The 17230-nt window shown below is 55.5% G+C and overlaps 2 protein-coding genes across 10 annotated transcripts in view; one reads left to right on the top strand and one right to left on the bottom strand.

Moving 5' to 3' along the window:
* The window catches only part of LOC114486256 (histidine-rich glycoprotein-like), a 100023-nt gene extending 85733 nt beyond the window's left edge, over positions 1–14290 (top strand). For 8 of the 9 annotated variants that reach the window (XM_055084710.1, XM_055084714.1, XM_055084715.1 and 5 more), the window contains one exon: positions 10719–14290. In XM_055084710.1, the coding sequence (XP_054940685.1) occupies positions 11840–12973 (1134 nt within the window). In that variant the 5' untranslated portion in view covers positions 10719–11839 and the 3' untranslated portion in view covers positions 12974–14290. The remainder of the gene's footprint in view (positions 1–10718) is intronic. The other variant, XM_055084717.1, reaches the window with a different exon arrangement.
* Positions 1–17230, bottom strand: part of PTPRN2 (protein tyrosine phosphatase receptor type N2) — a gene marked incomplete at its 5' end in the record, with an annotated part of 716488 nt that overhangs the window by 10485 nt on the left and 688773 nt on the right. Inside the window, 2 exon segments of the mRNA XM_055084697.1 lie at positions 9911–9975; positions 13290–13343. Of these exon segments, the coding sequence (XP_054940672.1) occupies positions 9911–9975; positions 13290–13343 (119 nt within the window).

Raw genomic sequence — 17230 nt, 5'->3', positions numbered from 1 at the left:
GCCTGCGTTTATAAACCAGAGCCTCGCGGCTGGAGGGGGGTGTGTGTGTCCTTCATCACCTTATAAAAGGCTTTTCTGAAGGCAAAAGGATTTATTTAAATCCCCCAAATAGCTAGGAAGCTCCCTCTAGTGCCTTTAAAATGGAACGCGCTCTACAAATCCCATTCTGCTGATCACATGTCAAGGTCCAGGCGAACGGACACAAGGTGCGGTGCGCAGGTCGAAAAGCATGTGGACAGTTGAGGAATTAATTATAACAGATGCAGATAAAACCCAGACAGAAGACGGGGTGTGATTTCAGGGAGAGGTTTCTGGCATTTTCTATTTGAGAAGCATCACCGCTGTTCGGATACGAGAGGAACGTACGTGCTTATTTAAGTCATCCTGCGGTCGGTTTAAGCTGGTGATTCCACGAATGTACGACAAAGGCGGGGGCAGCCTGTGCCTTTGGGCCCAGCACCGCACAGGGCGATCGTGGGTCAGCCTGACCCACCTTTCCCGGCACCGGTGGCCCAGCAGGCGCGCTGCAGACTCGAGGCTGGAGCGGCCGGCGGGCTCCTGAGAGACGCCGGCCCGGCGCCTCCCCGAGCCCTGACCAACACGCACGACGGGCTGCCGCCGCGGCCTCCCAGTGTGCCCCGGGCGGGGGGCCACCGGCTCCGAAGTTCACATTATTGGTTAAATACATTTTTAAGACAACAGAGGCTTTTAAGCTTTAGATTAAAAAGTATTCGCCATCAAACAAGAAACATTAAAAGAACGTTAGTATTAGCAATATTAAAACACTTTTTTAGGATGCGAGAATCAATTCAAAGTGAAAGAACGCCAAGCAAACGGGCCACTGGTGCCTCCTACGAGGCTTGCTCTGACTTCTCCTGGTGACTGCTGGCTAGTGGACGGGGCGCGGGCCTCTCGGATTTTGGCGGCGTGGCCGCGGCTCACGGTCGAGAAGCGCCCGTGTCTCTCCCCGTCCTTCTGCGTCCACAGCGTCCTCAGCAACACCACGTAATAAACAGAAATACGTTTTGCTGCAGAGCTTTTACCCAGAAGGTTTTGCAAACTGCAGGGATGCAATGTATCCTTTCTTCTTGTAAAAAAAAGCCATCATGCATCAAGTGCACAAGAGAGAAAGGCCTTTATTTTGCAGGAAGAAATTGTCTCAATTCCACCCTCTGGGAGGACTGAGAAAAGTCTGCTAAACACACTTAAAGGGACGAAGGAAGAGGGGTGGCGGTCATGAGCCCGCAAGGAGCGGTGGGGGCCAGTGCCTATGTTCCAGGACGAAGGCAGAGCTGTCTGAGCGCCGAGCTGGGTCCCAAGAGCCTGTGGTCTTCGGCTGAGCTCCGTTTGGGAGGGAAGGGCTGAGCAGGGACGGGCAGGGACAGCGCGAGCCTCACCCCTGCAATCAGCCGCGCTGGATGTCACCGCTGGGGCTCCCTCTGGGTCAACAGGATGACCGAGCCTTGACCCCAGACGCCGCGAGTCAGGAGGCGCCACAGCCGGAGGGCAGCCCTCCCCTCGCCTCTGGGTGTCTCTGGGTGCAGGTGGCGCCTCCAGACCCTGGCCTCCCCCTGTGCACACACGTGGGCACGTTCCCACACACTCCCCCATGGTGCACGCACACGCACGCACACACGCACACGCGCGCACGCACACGCGCACACGCACACGCACACACTCTGTCCTGGGTCTTCCGTGCCGAGCGGTTTCTACTTCATGTTTCTGGATGCTCTGAATCGACTGAAGCTTTATCAAAATTAAAAAGGAAGACCTTTTTGCTGGCTTTCTAGATTAAGGCTCACCTCCCTTTCACGAGGTTTCACTGGGATCAAAGGAGACAAATTGGCATCATATTCACTTGAAAATCAAGTATCTCAGAACCCAAACCAACTAGGTATTTTTCATGTTTTTAAAAACAAATTCGAAATCATTTTTCAGGAGAAGCTAGGATGCCTCCAAACCTTTATAAAAAAATACAAGTAAACAAAAGCAGGACTGGGTGTATCGCCTGTGAAGCTGCTGTCACTTACGCCCCAGGAGGTGACGGAACGAGGCGCCAGAGTGTCTGTGGCGCCGCGCAGGTACCGGCAGCATCGGCGCCGAGAACAGCCCGGCAGCCAAGCGCACGCGAGTGCACGGTGGTTAAAAAAGAGGGCGTCAGGAAGGGGCGACCGTTAAACTTGTGAAGAAGAGACGGACGCGACGGCCACGAGCAGCCCGAGAGGCCTCCGCGAGCACGCCGTTCAGATCACCCCCCGCCCCGGGAAGGCAGGCGTCGCGGCACAGCGCGTGCGTGGGAAGCTGATGGCGGGCCCCTCACTACCTCCCGGTCCCACCCACGTGACAAGCGACCACGCAGGACGCACAGGCCCCAGGACACACTCAGGTCCTCGGCGGACGGCTCCGAGTTACGACGGGGACGAGGGGTGGGCCATCGGGGGATGTCTGCGGCTGCAGGGCAGAGGCTGGGGAGCCCACCGAGCCCTCAATGACGCGGGAGCCTCAGGGGAGGAGGGGGCTCTGAGGCGGCCCTCCCGTGTCACCCAGGATCTTGCACTTGGGGCCACGGACACACTCCTGAGTCCCCACATGATCAGAGCGCAGGGGGCGGGACCGCGGGCGGCCGGGCCTCGTGGGACCCATGGCCGCCCCGAGGGGCTGGGCCCTTGTTACCCTTGAACCGAGGGGCAAGTGCTCCAGGGGAGCTGGACTCTCAGCCACTCACAAAACCCCCATCGCAGGCTCTCCGTGCCCCTCCTCCCACCTCGGCCCCCGAGTCTATGTCCGGCTCAGAAACTGAGGGTGCGGCCGGCCCCAGGGCCTGGCCGGCGACGGGGCTACTTAACTACTCAGCCGATGGCAGCACGGGAGCACGTTCCTTGGACTCCTCGCACCGTCTCCGCCCATGAAAGGAGAGGCAGGGTCCGGGGGGGCCCCATCGGGCACCGCGAGGCCGTAAGGACGACACAGACGGTCAGCACTTGTCACAGGACGTCCTAACGCAAGTTCACGCAACCGTGGCAGGGTTTTTCGGGAGGGTCGGCAAGGCAAAGTGACAGAGGCGTGGTCCTCAGCACCACTGCGCACCCACAGAGCGCGGCCACTCAGCCGGAGCACAGGCCTCAGGGTCCTGCTTCGCAGGGCTTGAGCCGTCCCTGCCCCGCGACCAGGGCTGCTGTGCTTGGGGACCTCCTGCCACCGGGCAGGGACGAGGGGTCTTTGGCAGGAGAGGGGACGGACCCTCACTGTCTGGGGAGGAGCCGTGAGCTGCGGCTGAGAGGGCCCGCGGCAGCTTTGCGGGGCGTCCGGGGTCTCCGGGGTGGGGAGACTCTGGGGCAGCGGGCAGCCAGTGATGCTGAAGGACTCTTGTGGCCTCCGAGCCGTGGCGGTCCTGCCGGGGGCCAGCAGGACAGACGGTGGCAATGCTCACGGGGACAGGGTGGGGGGCCGGTCTGGGTTTGGGGACGAGAGAGAGGAAAACCTGGGTGACGAGCTGGCTGTCGCTCATCTGGGCAAAGGAAGCGCACATGGGAGGGACGGCCCTGGACCGGCGTCGGGTGGGGTCCAGCCAGGTCTCCTGGCTTCTCGTCGGCCACGTGAGACTGTGTCCACGGGTGAGTCAGGAGGGAGGAGGAGCCACGTGAGCAGATCTGACCCACGAGACGCATGGGGGGGTCCACACCGGCCAGGAGGGCCCCCTGTGGTTCCGAAGTCCACGGGGCCCCGTCCGCCCATCGGCAGGTCAGAGAGAGCACAGAACTGTCAGCTTTACCTGCCCAGGGATGATCCACAGGATAGAGACCATTTAGGAAGCAAAGTGTGGGATTACGGGCTGCAATGTGGTTCACAAGAGGACCCGGATAAGATGGGCTCAGGATGTTTTCCAGGAACGACTGGTCCCATTTTGTCTCGCTTCTCTCCTATTAGTCCCTTGTCTATCGTGTCACCCGGGCCTGGGTCACACCCCCTGCGATACTGCTCCCGGGACCCCTGTCCCCACCCCACGAGTCTCAGCTCCAAGTGGCCAGATGAACAGACAAGGGAAGAAATATCCACCTGTCACCTCATGGGACACAATTTCTCCAACTAAAGGAAAGGCCTCCCCACCCCACCCTGTTCTGGACACTTTTTTCAGCCTGAGACCCGCATGAGCGGAAGACAAGGCGTCACCACCTGGAAGCCACGCTGAAGGCAGACTGCTCCGTAGAATTCATTTTCTGCTGGGTGTTCAGGTTTTCATGCTTCAGCCAGACGTAAAACCAAGATGTTTCCCCCTCGACGTGCCCTGTTCTTTGCAGCCCGCTTATCCCCGGTCAGTCTTGTCTGTAGAAGCGCCGTCCACGTGCACGGCCATGGCCGGGGCGGGCTCGGCCCTCTGCGCAGACCCCTGTGCACACAGACCCCTGGGGTCCTGCCCGCTCCAGCCCTCGAATCCAGCGGCACCAAGTCGAACCTGCCGGGACCCGCTGTACGTTCTCCTTCCCCAGCGGCTCCAGATGGATCCGAGTCAGCGAGCCTGTGGTTCCAGGTCCCCGTGGTCTGACCTCTGTCTCCCCTCCCTGGAGGAGTTTCTGCTGCGGCCCTAACAGACCCAGCTGCCTGCTCCGCCCCTGTCCCCGGATCGCGCAGCCTGGCCGTGCCTCTGCAGTGCTGCCCCCTAACCTGCTGGGCTCTGCCATTTGCAGAAAGACCAGGGCTCCGCATCAGCCTGGCCAGCTGGGTGCCTTCCGGCAGGTCACCAAACCTCCGGGGATCTGCTTCCTCAGTTTGCAACCTAGTGTCGGAATAAGTGAGCCCTCGGGGCCCCCTGGGGCTGTGAGGACCGGGCTACAGACACGTACGGGGCTCTGTGACACGCGTGGGGCGAAGCGCCCCCCGCCACCGCCCCTGCGTCCCGGGGCCTCCACGGTGCTCGCTGCCCCAAGTCACAAGCTGCAGCCACCCTTGTTCACCACGTATTCTGGGTGCTCAATAAGTACTAGGTTGGAACGGCACTTCTGTGGTTCAGCCCGTATTTGCCAAAAGGAGGAACGATACCGCGATGGTGGCCGAGGGGGACAGCAGGGCCCATGAGTGGGGAAAGGGACTGGGGGGGCACGTGCCCCGCAGACCAGGGCCGGGTCCTGGGTTCTGTAGGAAGGAGCCGGCGTGGCCCAGAGAGAGGGGCGGCGAGCACGCGGGGCCTCCCGAGATCTCCGTCTTTACCATCCCGCTGGCCGCTGTGCGCAGGAGAGACGGGCACAGGAGCAGGCGGGGAGGCCAGTCCAAGGCCACAGAGGGAGGGACGGGGGGAGCAGGGCCGAGAGACGGAAGAGACGGAGGACCGGACACACGTGGACGACCACCTTCAGCTCTGCTCCCTGGAGCACAGCCACCCAACGGGACTTCCTGCCAGGGCGTGTCTTCCGTCTGCACCGCCCGCTTGGCAGCCACCGGGCACCTGTGTTATTGGGGCGCCTGGCGTGTGGTCAGCGTTTCAATCTTATCATGTAAGTTGCCACACGTGGCTAGTGGCTAATGCCCTGAACGGTGCAGCCCTGGGGGAGTGCTGGGTTTTAAAAGTTCAATGAGCCATGAAGTGTTACTTCACCCAGAATGGGAGAAAATATTTGCAAATCACGCATCTGATAAGGGTTTAATATTCACAATATATAAAGAACTCCTACACCTCAACAACAAAAAAACAAAGAGCCCAATTAAAAAATGGGCAAAGAACTTGAAGAGACACTTCTCCAAAGAAAATATCCAAATGGTCGACACACACATGAAAAGATGCTCAACATCTCTAGTCCTTAGGAAAATGCAAAGCAAAACCACAGCGAGATGCTGCTTCACAGCCATGAGGATGGCTACTACCAAAACCCCAGAAAACGACACACGTGTTGAAGCGGGTGTGGAGAACTGGAGCCCTTCCTTATGCACTGTTGGTGGGAATGGAAAATGGTGCAGCTGCCGTGGAAAACAGTACGGAGGGTCCTCAAGAAATTAGAAATAAAACTACCACACGATCCAGCAATTCCACACTGGGTGTATAACCCAAAAGAATTGAAAGCAGAAGCTCAAAGAGATGTCTGCACGCCCATGATCATGGTAGCCTTGATTCAATAGCTGAAAGGTGGAAGCAACCCGAGAGTCTGTAGATGGATGATGGATAAGCTACCTGCGGTCCACCCCTGCGATGGAACGTCATTCGGCCTCCACCAGGAAGGAAATGCTGCCACTGTGGCCCCAACACGGTGAACCTTGAGGACGTGATGCTCAGTGACATACGCCAGGCACAGAAGGACACAGACTGTCTGATTCTACTCGTATGAGGTCCTAAGAGCTGTCAGTTGCACAGAGACAGGCGGCACGGTGGAGCTCATACATCCCCTTGTATGAGGAGGTGCTGACTGATGTCACCATGTGACAGGGAAACAGCAAAGAAGATGCGCTTCCTGAGGAGGGAGAGCAGGAGCTGGACAGATGGCCACGCGGGCGCTGGACGTCCCTTCACACTCCGTGCTGAGACCACTTAGGATGAACTCGCGGCCGACGCGAGCTTAAAAGGCATCTCCAGGCGCACCTGCTGACTCGGGCTGGCACTCCACGTCATACAATGAAGTCCCAGTCCTGCAGCTCCTGCCAAACCAAAGGAACAGGCCTCCCGGGACAGTCCGGGCCTGCGGACACCCCAGGAGCCAGGAGGCTCCGGGTGGCACGGCCAGCTTCCCAGAGGTGGGGCTTCCTCCGTGGCCCCCGGTGAGGGACAGCCGGTGAGGCCACCTCCGGGTGACCCGGCACATGTGATCCTTGGGAAGCCCCACCATCCGCCCGGCGCTCTCCATTTGTTTGAAAAATTGTGGTGAAATATGAAAAACCCTGGGCAAAGAGAGGTCACGGACAAAAATGTAAAAGGCACAAGCTTGGGAAATATCTCGGCTGCAAGACCCACATTGCTACGTTTGAGCTCAGTGCCTCGGTGAGAGAGGAACGCAACCAAACCCTGATTCTGACCCAAAATATTAACCCTGAGTTAGACACGTGTTCGCAGCCACGGGAAGAATGTGTGGAAGAATTTTACAGGTGGACCCGACTTTCCCGCCACAGAGCCCGCGGGCAGAGAACCAGCCCCCCAACTCAGACTTCAAACCGCATCCCGTCGCCCGCTGACAGACCAGACAGCGCCGAAAGCCCCTTATGAATCCTGCTGTGTCAAAGGCTTTACTCCCCGAAGCCCGTATGCCCGGCCGAGGCTCCAGGCCGTGGCAGGCTGGGCCGCCCGAGTGTCCCCGGCCAGCCTCCGAGCCCAGGGCCGACGCAGGCGCCGGGCTGCGGGAGAGCTTGGGAGAGGCATTCTTCGGTCCTCCTGCAATTCATTCCTCTCAGAAAAGGAAATGGGAAGAAAGCTTTCGTGTCCAGGCCCAGAGCCTTTGATCATTTGATGAACGCGGGCCGGGAGCACGGGCCTCCGGCTTCTCAGGCCAGACAAAGGTGGCCCTGGCCGCCCGGCCCCGCGAGCCTGGCCCAGAACAAAACCCCGGCGGCCGCTCGCCGGGGCGGCCTGGGAAAGGCCCACCTCGCGGGCCGAGGGGCCGCCCTGCCCTTTGATCTGTCCCGAGACTGCAGCCTGGGCCCCGGGTCAGGGGATTTCACAGCGCGGGCCCCCGGGCAGAGGCGAGCAGCTCGGGAGCAGGACGAGGGGTGACCAATCTCTGAAAGAGCCTGGAGACCGCCCTCCCGGGCCAGTTCCACATGGCTGGGCTCGCACCGTTGCCACCGCCGAGCCTCAAGTGGGATTTGGCAGGACGGGGCAGACACCTCGGGCCCAGTGGCTGGCGGTGGCGGGGGGGGGGGGCGGGCAGCCGGGATGGGAGTCGGCCCCGCCCCCGGGGCTGCAGCACTTTCCTGCTCCAGGTGCCCTCACACCTGCTGGGTGGACACCCGGTTATTCCCCCGGCCCCGGTACCGGGACCGCTGGGGCCCCTGTCCTTGGGACGGGATGGGCGCCACGCCGCACGGTGTATACCCAGTGGGTTCCTGTGTCACTTGCTTACACACAAAGGCGGCACCTCAAACACGCAAGGGGATCTGCATTCTCGGAAGGCATTTGGTTTGATAGACGGGGAAACGCCACACGTGACAGCAGACAGGGAAGCACGAGGATGGGGGAGAGGCAGGAATTCCGCTGTGGGCCTCGGGCTTGTAGTGACTGCGCATTTGCAAGTGAAGAGACAGATACACTCGACGACGGGACACAGCCGCATTACTGGACGGGGAACAAATGACCTTTCAGCCAAAAAAGTTAGCTTTTAAAACACGTTATTAAAAGCACCATCAGAGCCTTTGCATTTGCTTCGTTGCTTCTCTGTTTGCACATCACAGCTCGGAGCTACTTCAGGGCGTGAAATACGGTCCCTGGTGGTGCGCGCCCGGCCCACTGTCCTGCACCCCTGCCTCACCTCCCCACCCCCCCGGAGCCGGCAGGGAGCCTGCGGCACCAAGGGGGGCCAGTCCTGGGTCCCGGCTAGTCATATGCTTACTAGCTGTAGGGCTGGTAACTTGCTCAAGCTCTCTAGTCCTTGTGTGTAACACAATGGCTATTATTTTATCCTCACACATCGATATCCTTGGGCTAAAGATGTGTTCTGTTTTTCTTTTAACCAGGAGAAATGGAGTAAGAAAGATGTCTATTTCAGAGTTGCTGACAGTTGTGTGACAATGTATAGAAACCCATTTCTTTCTTTTTTTTTTTTTTTGCGGTACGCGGGCCTCTCACTGCTGTGGCCCCTCCCGTTGCGGAGCACAGGCTCCGGACGCGCAGGCTCAGCGGCCATGGCTCACGGGCCCAGCCGCTCTGCGGCACGTGAGACCCTCCCGGACCGGGGCACGAACCCGCGTGCCCTGCATCGGCTGGCGGACTCGCAACCACCGCGCCACCAGGGAAGCCCTAGAAACCCATTTCTATAATCAGCGTCTGCTCTTATTGCCAGGCAAAGGATGAAGGGGGGGCGTCCTGGAAGGTGGGTGCCCTAGCTAAGAACACACGTGTGCGTGTGTGTCAATGTAGAGAGGAAGGCGTTTTCACAGGTGGAAGGAGACTGTAAGATGTCACTCATCCCAGTGCTTCCTTCCCAAGTTCCCTGGAGGCTGACAGGCATCTCAAGAACAAGGAAGTGCCTTTTCAGGTCAGGTTAGGGTCTCCCTGCTGACGTGTGCATGGTTCTCCCAGACGTGGGTCCGAGAGAATCTTCTCCCACTTGACTATGGAGAGCACTCTGGCCTCTAAGGGGACACCTCACGGGTTTGTTCTGCGGACCACACTTGGGGAGCCGCCAGCCCCGTTTGGTCCCTGCACTCTCATGGGTCAAACTCCACCCAAGCCATGAACTCATCCCAGGTCTGTGCTCAGATCACAGCACTCTAAGCCCAAGTGCCCGGACACTGTCTTTAGGAGGGAAAGGCCCAGGATCACGGAGAGCGATTCATGGGCTGAAATGATGTTACAAAGGGGCGTCCAAAGGTGACCTATTTTAGAGACAGTCACTACAAGAGATTTTAGGTGGCTCTGAATTTTGCAAATATAGTTTTAATAACGGGAGGATTTGTTTAAGGCTATTCTGAGCTGCTGAAACACTGAAAGATCAGGGCTGCCTTCTCCTCACTCCTGATGTTAACACAGGACGTCCTCGGCGAGCACTCACCCATCACCTACTGTGCGCTGAGTCCAGTGTGCGACCCCGGGCGGAGGAGGTGACAAAGGAGGAACCTTAGAAATGAACGTGCTTGATGCAAACAGCTTTCCTGCGACTCAGGAAAGGGACAACAGGCTAATTTTCCCCAAGGCTTTCTGCGACTACTGCACCGAGGTTGCCATGGCAACCCCATCCGGCTCTGAGCCACAACAAAGCAGCCCCGCTCTGAGTCTTACCTTTGGCCATCTTATTGAGAACCATGTCGATCAGGATGTAGGTGCCGCTCCTGCCCGCGCCGTCACTGTCAATAGAAGGAGAGAGATGAGGACACAACGCACCATGCTGTCCCCACTCCCCACACGCCAACGACGGCATCTTCCCTCTGTGCTCAAGGGAGGCCCATGAGAGGAGAGGAGGGCAGGGTGGAGAACTGGATAGGAAGAGAAAGAAAGGGGGTGAGGGGGGTCAGGGTGGGAGAGGGGAGGAGGATGGGAATGGAGGGGGAGGAGGAGGGGAGGGGGAGGGGAGGGGGAGGGGAGGGGGAGGGGGAGGGGTGCCGCCAGCCCGCCCACCGGGGAGCCCGCCGACCGGCCCGCATTCCAGGCGCGGGGCGGGCGGGGGGAGAAGCCGGCAGGGTGCCAGTTCCCTGTGACATCTAGAGATTCATCGCCGGGGGCTGGGAGATCTCAGAGTCAGCTTTTCCACTCCTCTAGGAATTCCTTCATAATGGACTTGAAGGGTTACACTAATAAGAGGGTTGAAGGGCAGTTGTTTCTGGAAGAAATGCCTCTCAGGCCCAACTTATCAGCCTGGAAAAGGTGTCGGGAGGCAGGTTTCACCGGAGGGAACGGGGGAGGGGGAGGAGGAGGAGGGGAGGGGAAGGGAAGGGGAAGGCAGAGAAGGAGGAAGAGAGGGAGGGGGAAGAGGGGGGAGGAGGAGGAGACTGGAGAGCTTTCAGCCCTGAGCTAATAGCGGTGCGGATTAGCTATTGTGCCTGTGTTGATTTGTTCCTTTCTTCCTTTTTTCTCCCCTCTTTGGTCAAAGATTCAGCAAATTTTTTCAGAAAAAAAATGAAATAAAGAAATGCCTGGCAGTGTCAGAGTTGATGGCATTTGTATTCAAAGTGTCTCCAAGAAGCCGGCTGTGAGCGGTGAAGAAGGGCAGGTGCAGGTCTCGTGTGTCCACACCCTCGGGGGGCCGTCTGTCCGTCCCTCTCAGGAGCGGGGTGCACATGTCCCCCGTCACTTCAACGGAGCCTCTTTTCATCCCCCTTCGTCCCCCAGCTGTAATGGGAATATTCACCACCTGGACGAGAGCTGCAAAAACGTTCTGAGCTGTGGCTCGACAGTAGCCGGTGAGAGGAAAGGAAGGCGTCTTTTCCAGGAGGAAGTAGCCCTGCATCTCTCCTCCCGCATCATGTGCCCTGAGATGGTCCTCAGGTCAAGCAGGCTGTTCTCACGCCCACGGGCAGCATGTGAGTAAGAGGATGGTGTTTGCACGTATACTCCTGGCAGAATCAGCCACCTTAAGGAGAAGACCAGCGTCTCCATTTCAGGACTTGGGGAGCTGTGTGACCGTGCTCTCAGTCTCGGACCTGTGGGCCGGCCAGCGGCCCGGGAGCCTGTCGGTTATCCTTTCACAGCAAAGAGTCACTGAGTTTGGCCTCAACACGTTTCTCAAACAAACGGTGGAAAAAACCTCGGTCGGAAAGAGAATGCCTCCGCATCGCGCTGTGCCAACCCGCGCTCCAGAGGCGGGGATGCCGCCGCGCCGGTGTCGCCGACGCCCGAGTGACCGGCCTGCGGCCGAGCGTTTCCTCAGTTCCCTTCAGCTCACATCACACAGCTCTGCCCAGATCTGCCTCAGGACTGGAGAGGGTTGTGCTCCACGGGTGGGTCAAAGGTGTTCTGGTCCAGTTCTCGAGGATACAGACCATACTCTGTGCTCCTCCTCTTCTCTCATGGACCGACACAGAAACACACTCACACACTCATGCAGGTGCACACACACGCACACACCCACACAGATACACACACACTCATGTAGGTGCACACACACACACGCACACACGTTCCACACCCACAGCTCAGATACACACACACTCATGCAGGTGCACACACACGCACACACGTCCCACACCCACACACTCAGATACACACACACTCATGCAGGTGCACACGCACACACACACGTCCCACACCCACACACTCAGATACACACACACTCATGCAGGTGCACACACATGCACACACGTTCCACACCCACACACTGATACACTCATGCAGGTGCACACACACGCACACACGTTCCACACCCACACACTCAGATACACACTCATGCAGGTGCACACACACGCACACACGTCCCACACCCACACACTCAGATACACACACACTCATGTAGGTGCACACGCACACACACACTCTCAGATACACACACACTCATGCAGGTGCACACGCACACACACGTCCCACACCCACACACTCAGATACACACACACTCATGTAGGTGCACACGCACACACACACGTCCCACACCCACACAGATACACACACACTCATGTAGGTGCACACACACACACACACGTCCCACACCCACACACTCAGATACACACACACTCATGCAGGTGCACACGCACACACACACGTCCCACACCCACACACTCAGATACACACACACTCATGCAGGTGCACACGCACACACACACGTCCCACACCCACACACTCAGATACACACACACTCATGCAGGTGCACACGCACACACACACGTCCCACACCCACACACTCAGATACACACACACTCATGCAGGTGCACACGCACACACACGTCCCACACCCACACACTCAGATACACACACACTCATGCAGGTGCACACACACGCACACACGTCCCACACCCACACAGATACACACACACTCATGTAGGTGCACACACACACACACGTCCCACACGCACACACTCAGATACACACACACTCATGCAGGTGCACACGCACACAGAGACGCACACACAGACACACACACTCCGACACCCACACACTCAGACAGATGCACGCACAGACTTCTTGACTGAATGGACAGACTTGGTGTTTGATCTTTGGAGACCTGACTCCTTTTTATCCCAGGCAGAAAGGAGTACTCTGCAAGACGGTTCTAGACAATGGAGCACACTTCTTCACCAAAATAGGTGGGTAGGGAGCTCTCCCGAGGGGGAGAGCTCACCCTCGGAGGGAGCTTTCTTCGAGTGGATCTTTCTTCTTGGTTGGGGGGAACCCACTCGAGGACGCTTGAGCCACTGAACTTTCCCCCGAAGGCCACTCGTTTGATTCCAGGTCTGCCCCGTTCGTAACTGGCCCCAGCCTCTGCGCTGGGTTCCAAACGTCTGCAAGGTGTGCTGGGCCGAGACCCCTCCACACACCACACACACCGTCGCAGAGCGTTTGTGCAGCGGTCCCAGGAGGGTTTAAGACAAAATAAGTTTATATCCTCGGTTTCCTTTAGAAGTACCAGTTAGATACACTTATTAAGCAATCAGGAGGTTCAGTTCCTATATTTAATAGTGGTTACTTCTGAGGTAGTGAACACTTCTTAATCCAGGTTAAAAGTTGTACTTGCCTGCAGTGGACAATTATTGGACAAGAACGGCCCCTGTAGCACTTGTTTACTTTTCTGAAATAAAGAGAGACACAGAAGTTATGATTATGTACTAGACTCTGTAGCAGCCATCCAAACAACCCATACGCCAAAGCAAACAGACCGTCTCTTGGACATCATTTTGCAACAGCCTGTTTTGACAAAGAAGATCAAAATTATGCACACATTTTCAAAGGTTTATTTTTCTTTTCAATATTAAATTATTAAACAGAGCTTTGAAAACAATTCTTACATTTTCACAGTTTTCTTTTTCCCTTTACAAGTATGAACTCTGGCCTGAGGTCAACGGATCCATCAGTTTGAGCCTTCCTCCCCCCTCCCCCCTCCTCTTGGTTGCTCTAGTTAATTTGACTTCCCGTTGTTGTTGTGATATGTCTAGATTCTTCACTTAAATTTTTGAGTTTTGCAATTTACACTCCGAATTTCTTACGGTCTAGACATCACATTGGAATGAAACATTACCGTGATGTCTCAGAACAGCATCTTAAAGACACTTCTTGATCTGTCAGTTTTGTAAGGATATCTAAATTACAGAGAAGCCTCAATTATGTCCAAGACACATATTTCCATTTTTATAAATCTGATTATGTTTAAAACAACTTGTTTATGCAGATTTTAGGTTAGAATTTATGAAAATTAACAAGAAGCGTTGATTATGTTTAAAACAACTCGGTTGTGCAGATTTTAGGTCAGAATTCATGAAAATTAACAAGAAGAGTAGATTAAGATTTTGTAACCAAATCCTAAATCACTACAGAGCACTGCTAGGAAATTCACTGTATAAGCTTGATATTTTTTGTAATGCAGTGAAACAACTAATCATGTTTACAAATTATATCCAAATTCTCAGTAAAATCTTCTAAATAAAGAAAATTAAAGACAGAATTTTGGTTAATTGGAGGGAAAAAATGTGTGAGGGGGGTGTGCTCTAAAATGTGCTGTGAATGTGAATTTCTATGATATACGACGTGAAGTAAAATTTTAAAAAGAATGACAGTAGAGAAAAATCTTTTTCTTCATGCCGGAAATGGGAAAATGTCACATTTCTCTGCAAAGGCTTGTCTGCTCAGCATGGAAATAGTTGAAAGTGGAAATTCAATCAGCCGGTTCTTTTGCTACAAACCCCTGAGACGGTGTGGGATTGGGAGGGAGTCGAGTGCAGTAGCTGATGGGTGAGCTGAGTGGGTATTTTAATGTCACATAAAATGACATTTATTGCCCAAATGTCAGAGCTGTGTTGCTTTCCTACTTCCGCTATGGAGTGAACAGAATAGGCGCTTCTGAAGGGAGACTCCACCCCCAGAACAGCACGAGGGAAGTGGCAGGAGGTGGCCGTGCAGTCCAGGTAAGATGTGCCCGGAGACGGCCACGCCCGGGGCCAGCGGGGCAGCGGCGCGTGCTCTGTGGCTGCTCCCCGGCTGAGAGCCAGCCTTCAAGCCCGGGCCTCAGAGAGCCTGGGAGGTCAGGACCCAGAAACCCGGGTACAACAGGCTGTTCAGCGTCCTCGTGGCCACGGCACAGCGTCTGCTGGAGCCTATCCTTGCTTTTGACCTACACCCCGGTGTTAGGGTTTAGGGGAGAGGAAAGGGGAAGTGATTAAGTTGAGGGAACGTCTGTGCCAGGATCCCTGGAAAGTTCTCGGCCCTTTGAGAATAAGAGACTGGAAAAGAGATCTACCAGCTCCTCCTTCTAAAACCTCCCATTCTCGACTCAGGTTGTCAAGGCAACGGTGAGCTTTAGCTCCAACAAAATAGATGCCAGGCCCCAAGGACTTGTCTCCAGTGTGAGCAGTGGGGAGCCCGCCAGCCCAATAAAGGCCGTGTGTGTGCGTGTGCACATGCGTGTGTGTCCAGGCATGATGCACGCGCTGTGTGTGCGTGTGTGCGTGTGTGTGTGTGTGTGTGTGTGCAGAACGGAGCTTGCTTGTCCGTGAGACCAGAGCCGGGGTGGCTCTAATTTTACAGGCCTTGCACCTTCAAACAGAACTTTCTCCTGGACGTTTCTCAGTCACGGAATCTTTTAGGTGTGAACCACCTCAGCTCGGCACCTCCAACACCCTGTTATATTTCCTACCTGCCAGGCCTGTCTGTGTTTCTAAAGGCTAAACTCAACTTTTGGTCTATCCCCCCGTTCTGCTCATTTTTTCTGATGGGGCCAAGCACAAAAAAGGTACATTGAAAAAGAAATAAACACAACAACAAGATACCCTTCTTTGAAACGTGCTGGTTTCAGGGAAGAACAGCATAAGGAAACAGCAGACCAGCAGCGCTCCACGTACACAGCTAGCTGGTCAGGCCCCCTTTGGCCAAACGCGGTAGGAATCGCCTCCCTGGCTAAGAAATGTGGCTAAAAAGCAAATTACTGGCGATTTTGGCTGTGACTTGGCTTCTCCAGACTGCAATTCTGGTCTCTATGGCACGACATGTTTAAAATGTTATTTCCTCCAGCGTGTTGAGGCTGGCTGCCTCGGCAGGACCCAAGAAGGTTTCACTGTAATTTTAATATCCATGCCAGCCCCTCCCTGTGCTAAACCTATTTACAAACAGCCACAAGCAATCAAGGAGGCGCGGGTGGAAATCCAGTGTGCTGCCATGGTTTAGAATTTTGTTTACACAGAACCAGGTACTTGTATTATTACCACATAAAGCATCACAAGGAGAAAAGCAGAAGCATCACACAGTCCACCAAAGCGTTCATCTGGTCGACCCGAGAGAGAGATGTGGATTATTCATGAAGATGAGCAACGCACAGCTGTCTGGTTTTACTTTACTGGAACAAATCATCAGTAAGCAAGAGGCCGCAAACATCGAGTAAAATTGATATCGTATATACTGCAACAGGAGGCATTCACCGAGAAAGAACGATTAGTAATACAAACCAACCCATGGGTCACTGAGTGAGAAGGAACCGCCATGCAACCAACAGCAAGCAAAGGTCAGAGGTCGTTAGAGGCTCAGAAAGGGGGCTTCCCACTCTGTCCCTGCAGTACAGTCACAGTTTCCAATGATCACTTTTGTGACTATGCAACTGGGCTCATATTACTAGCTGCAACATCACAAAAATGACACCGGCCACCGCTCATTAGCTGGCAAAGTAAGGGTTGTCCATTTTTACAGTGAGCAGCGTTAGTGGATGTCATTGCACACAGCCAGGAGTGAGAGAGTAGCAGAGAGAGAGAGAATTCTTCTACAGCAAAGCCCTCACATGTGATGCTAATTATCTCTTAGCTTAGCAGTTTCTCTTTAAAGTGTAAATGTGCTCCCTCTGGGCGCCAGAAATATTTAATTACACATCTCGGTGTCTGACGAAACGCGCTCGGCCAGAGCGGGAATGAACGCGGGTCTATTGTTCAAAGGGAGCCGAGCCGCCCCGCTGCATTGAAATGACCAGTGTCTTCAGAAGCCGGCTCACCTTCCGATGGCTGACATCTGGGGGCTGCTTGACACAGAAAACCACAAAGCAGCGATCCGTGTCTGAGCGCGATGCGCTCTGAGAATGTGATCATACCAACGGCCCAGGTAGTGCATGAGAGCAACCTTGTCCGCTAGTGAGGGCAGGACAGCTTTCTCTCTAACGAGAGGCTCAAAACCGGGTCTGGGGGTTCGCGTTCCTTTTTATTTACCGAAACCTTCTCGGGCCCTATCTCCTGGGACTCTGGAGAAAGGGAATCTGGGGAATCAGATTTTTCTTCCTGACGGACTGTAAGCGCAGAGGGTTGGTTTTGTATTGTCCAACTCCATATATGGATACGGAGCTAGAAACACGCCCATATGCACATATGTACAGACACGCTGGATGAGCAGCACCAAGACGGCAATGGCCGTGTGTGTAGCCGCATCCATTTCGCCAGTAATGACTGTTTCGTGAAGAGTCTATCTCAGTAAATGTGCCCCAAGTAAGAT

The sequence above is a fragment of the Physeter macrocephalus genome, chromosome 5 (genome assembly GCF_002837175.3).
Source record: "Physeter macrocephalus isolate SW-GA chromosome 5, ASM283717v5, whole genome shotgun sequence".
NCBI lineage: Eukaryota > Metazoa > Chordata > Mammalia > Artiodactyla > Physeteridae > Physeter > Physeter macrocephalus.
This window is presented reverse-complemented; position numbering and strand designations above follow the sequence as displayed.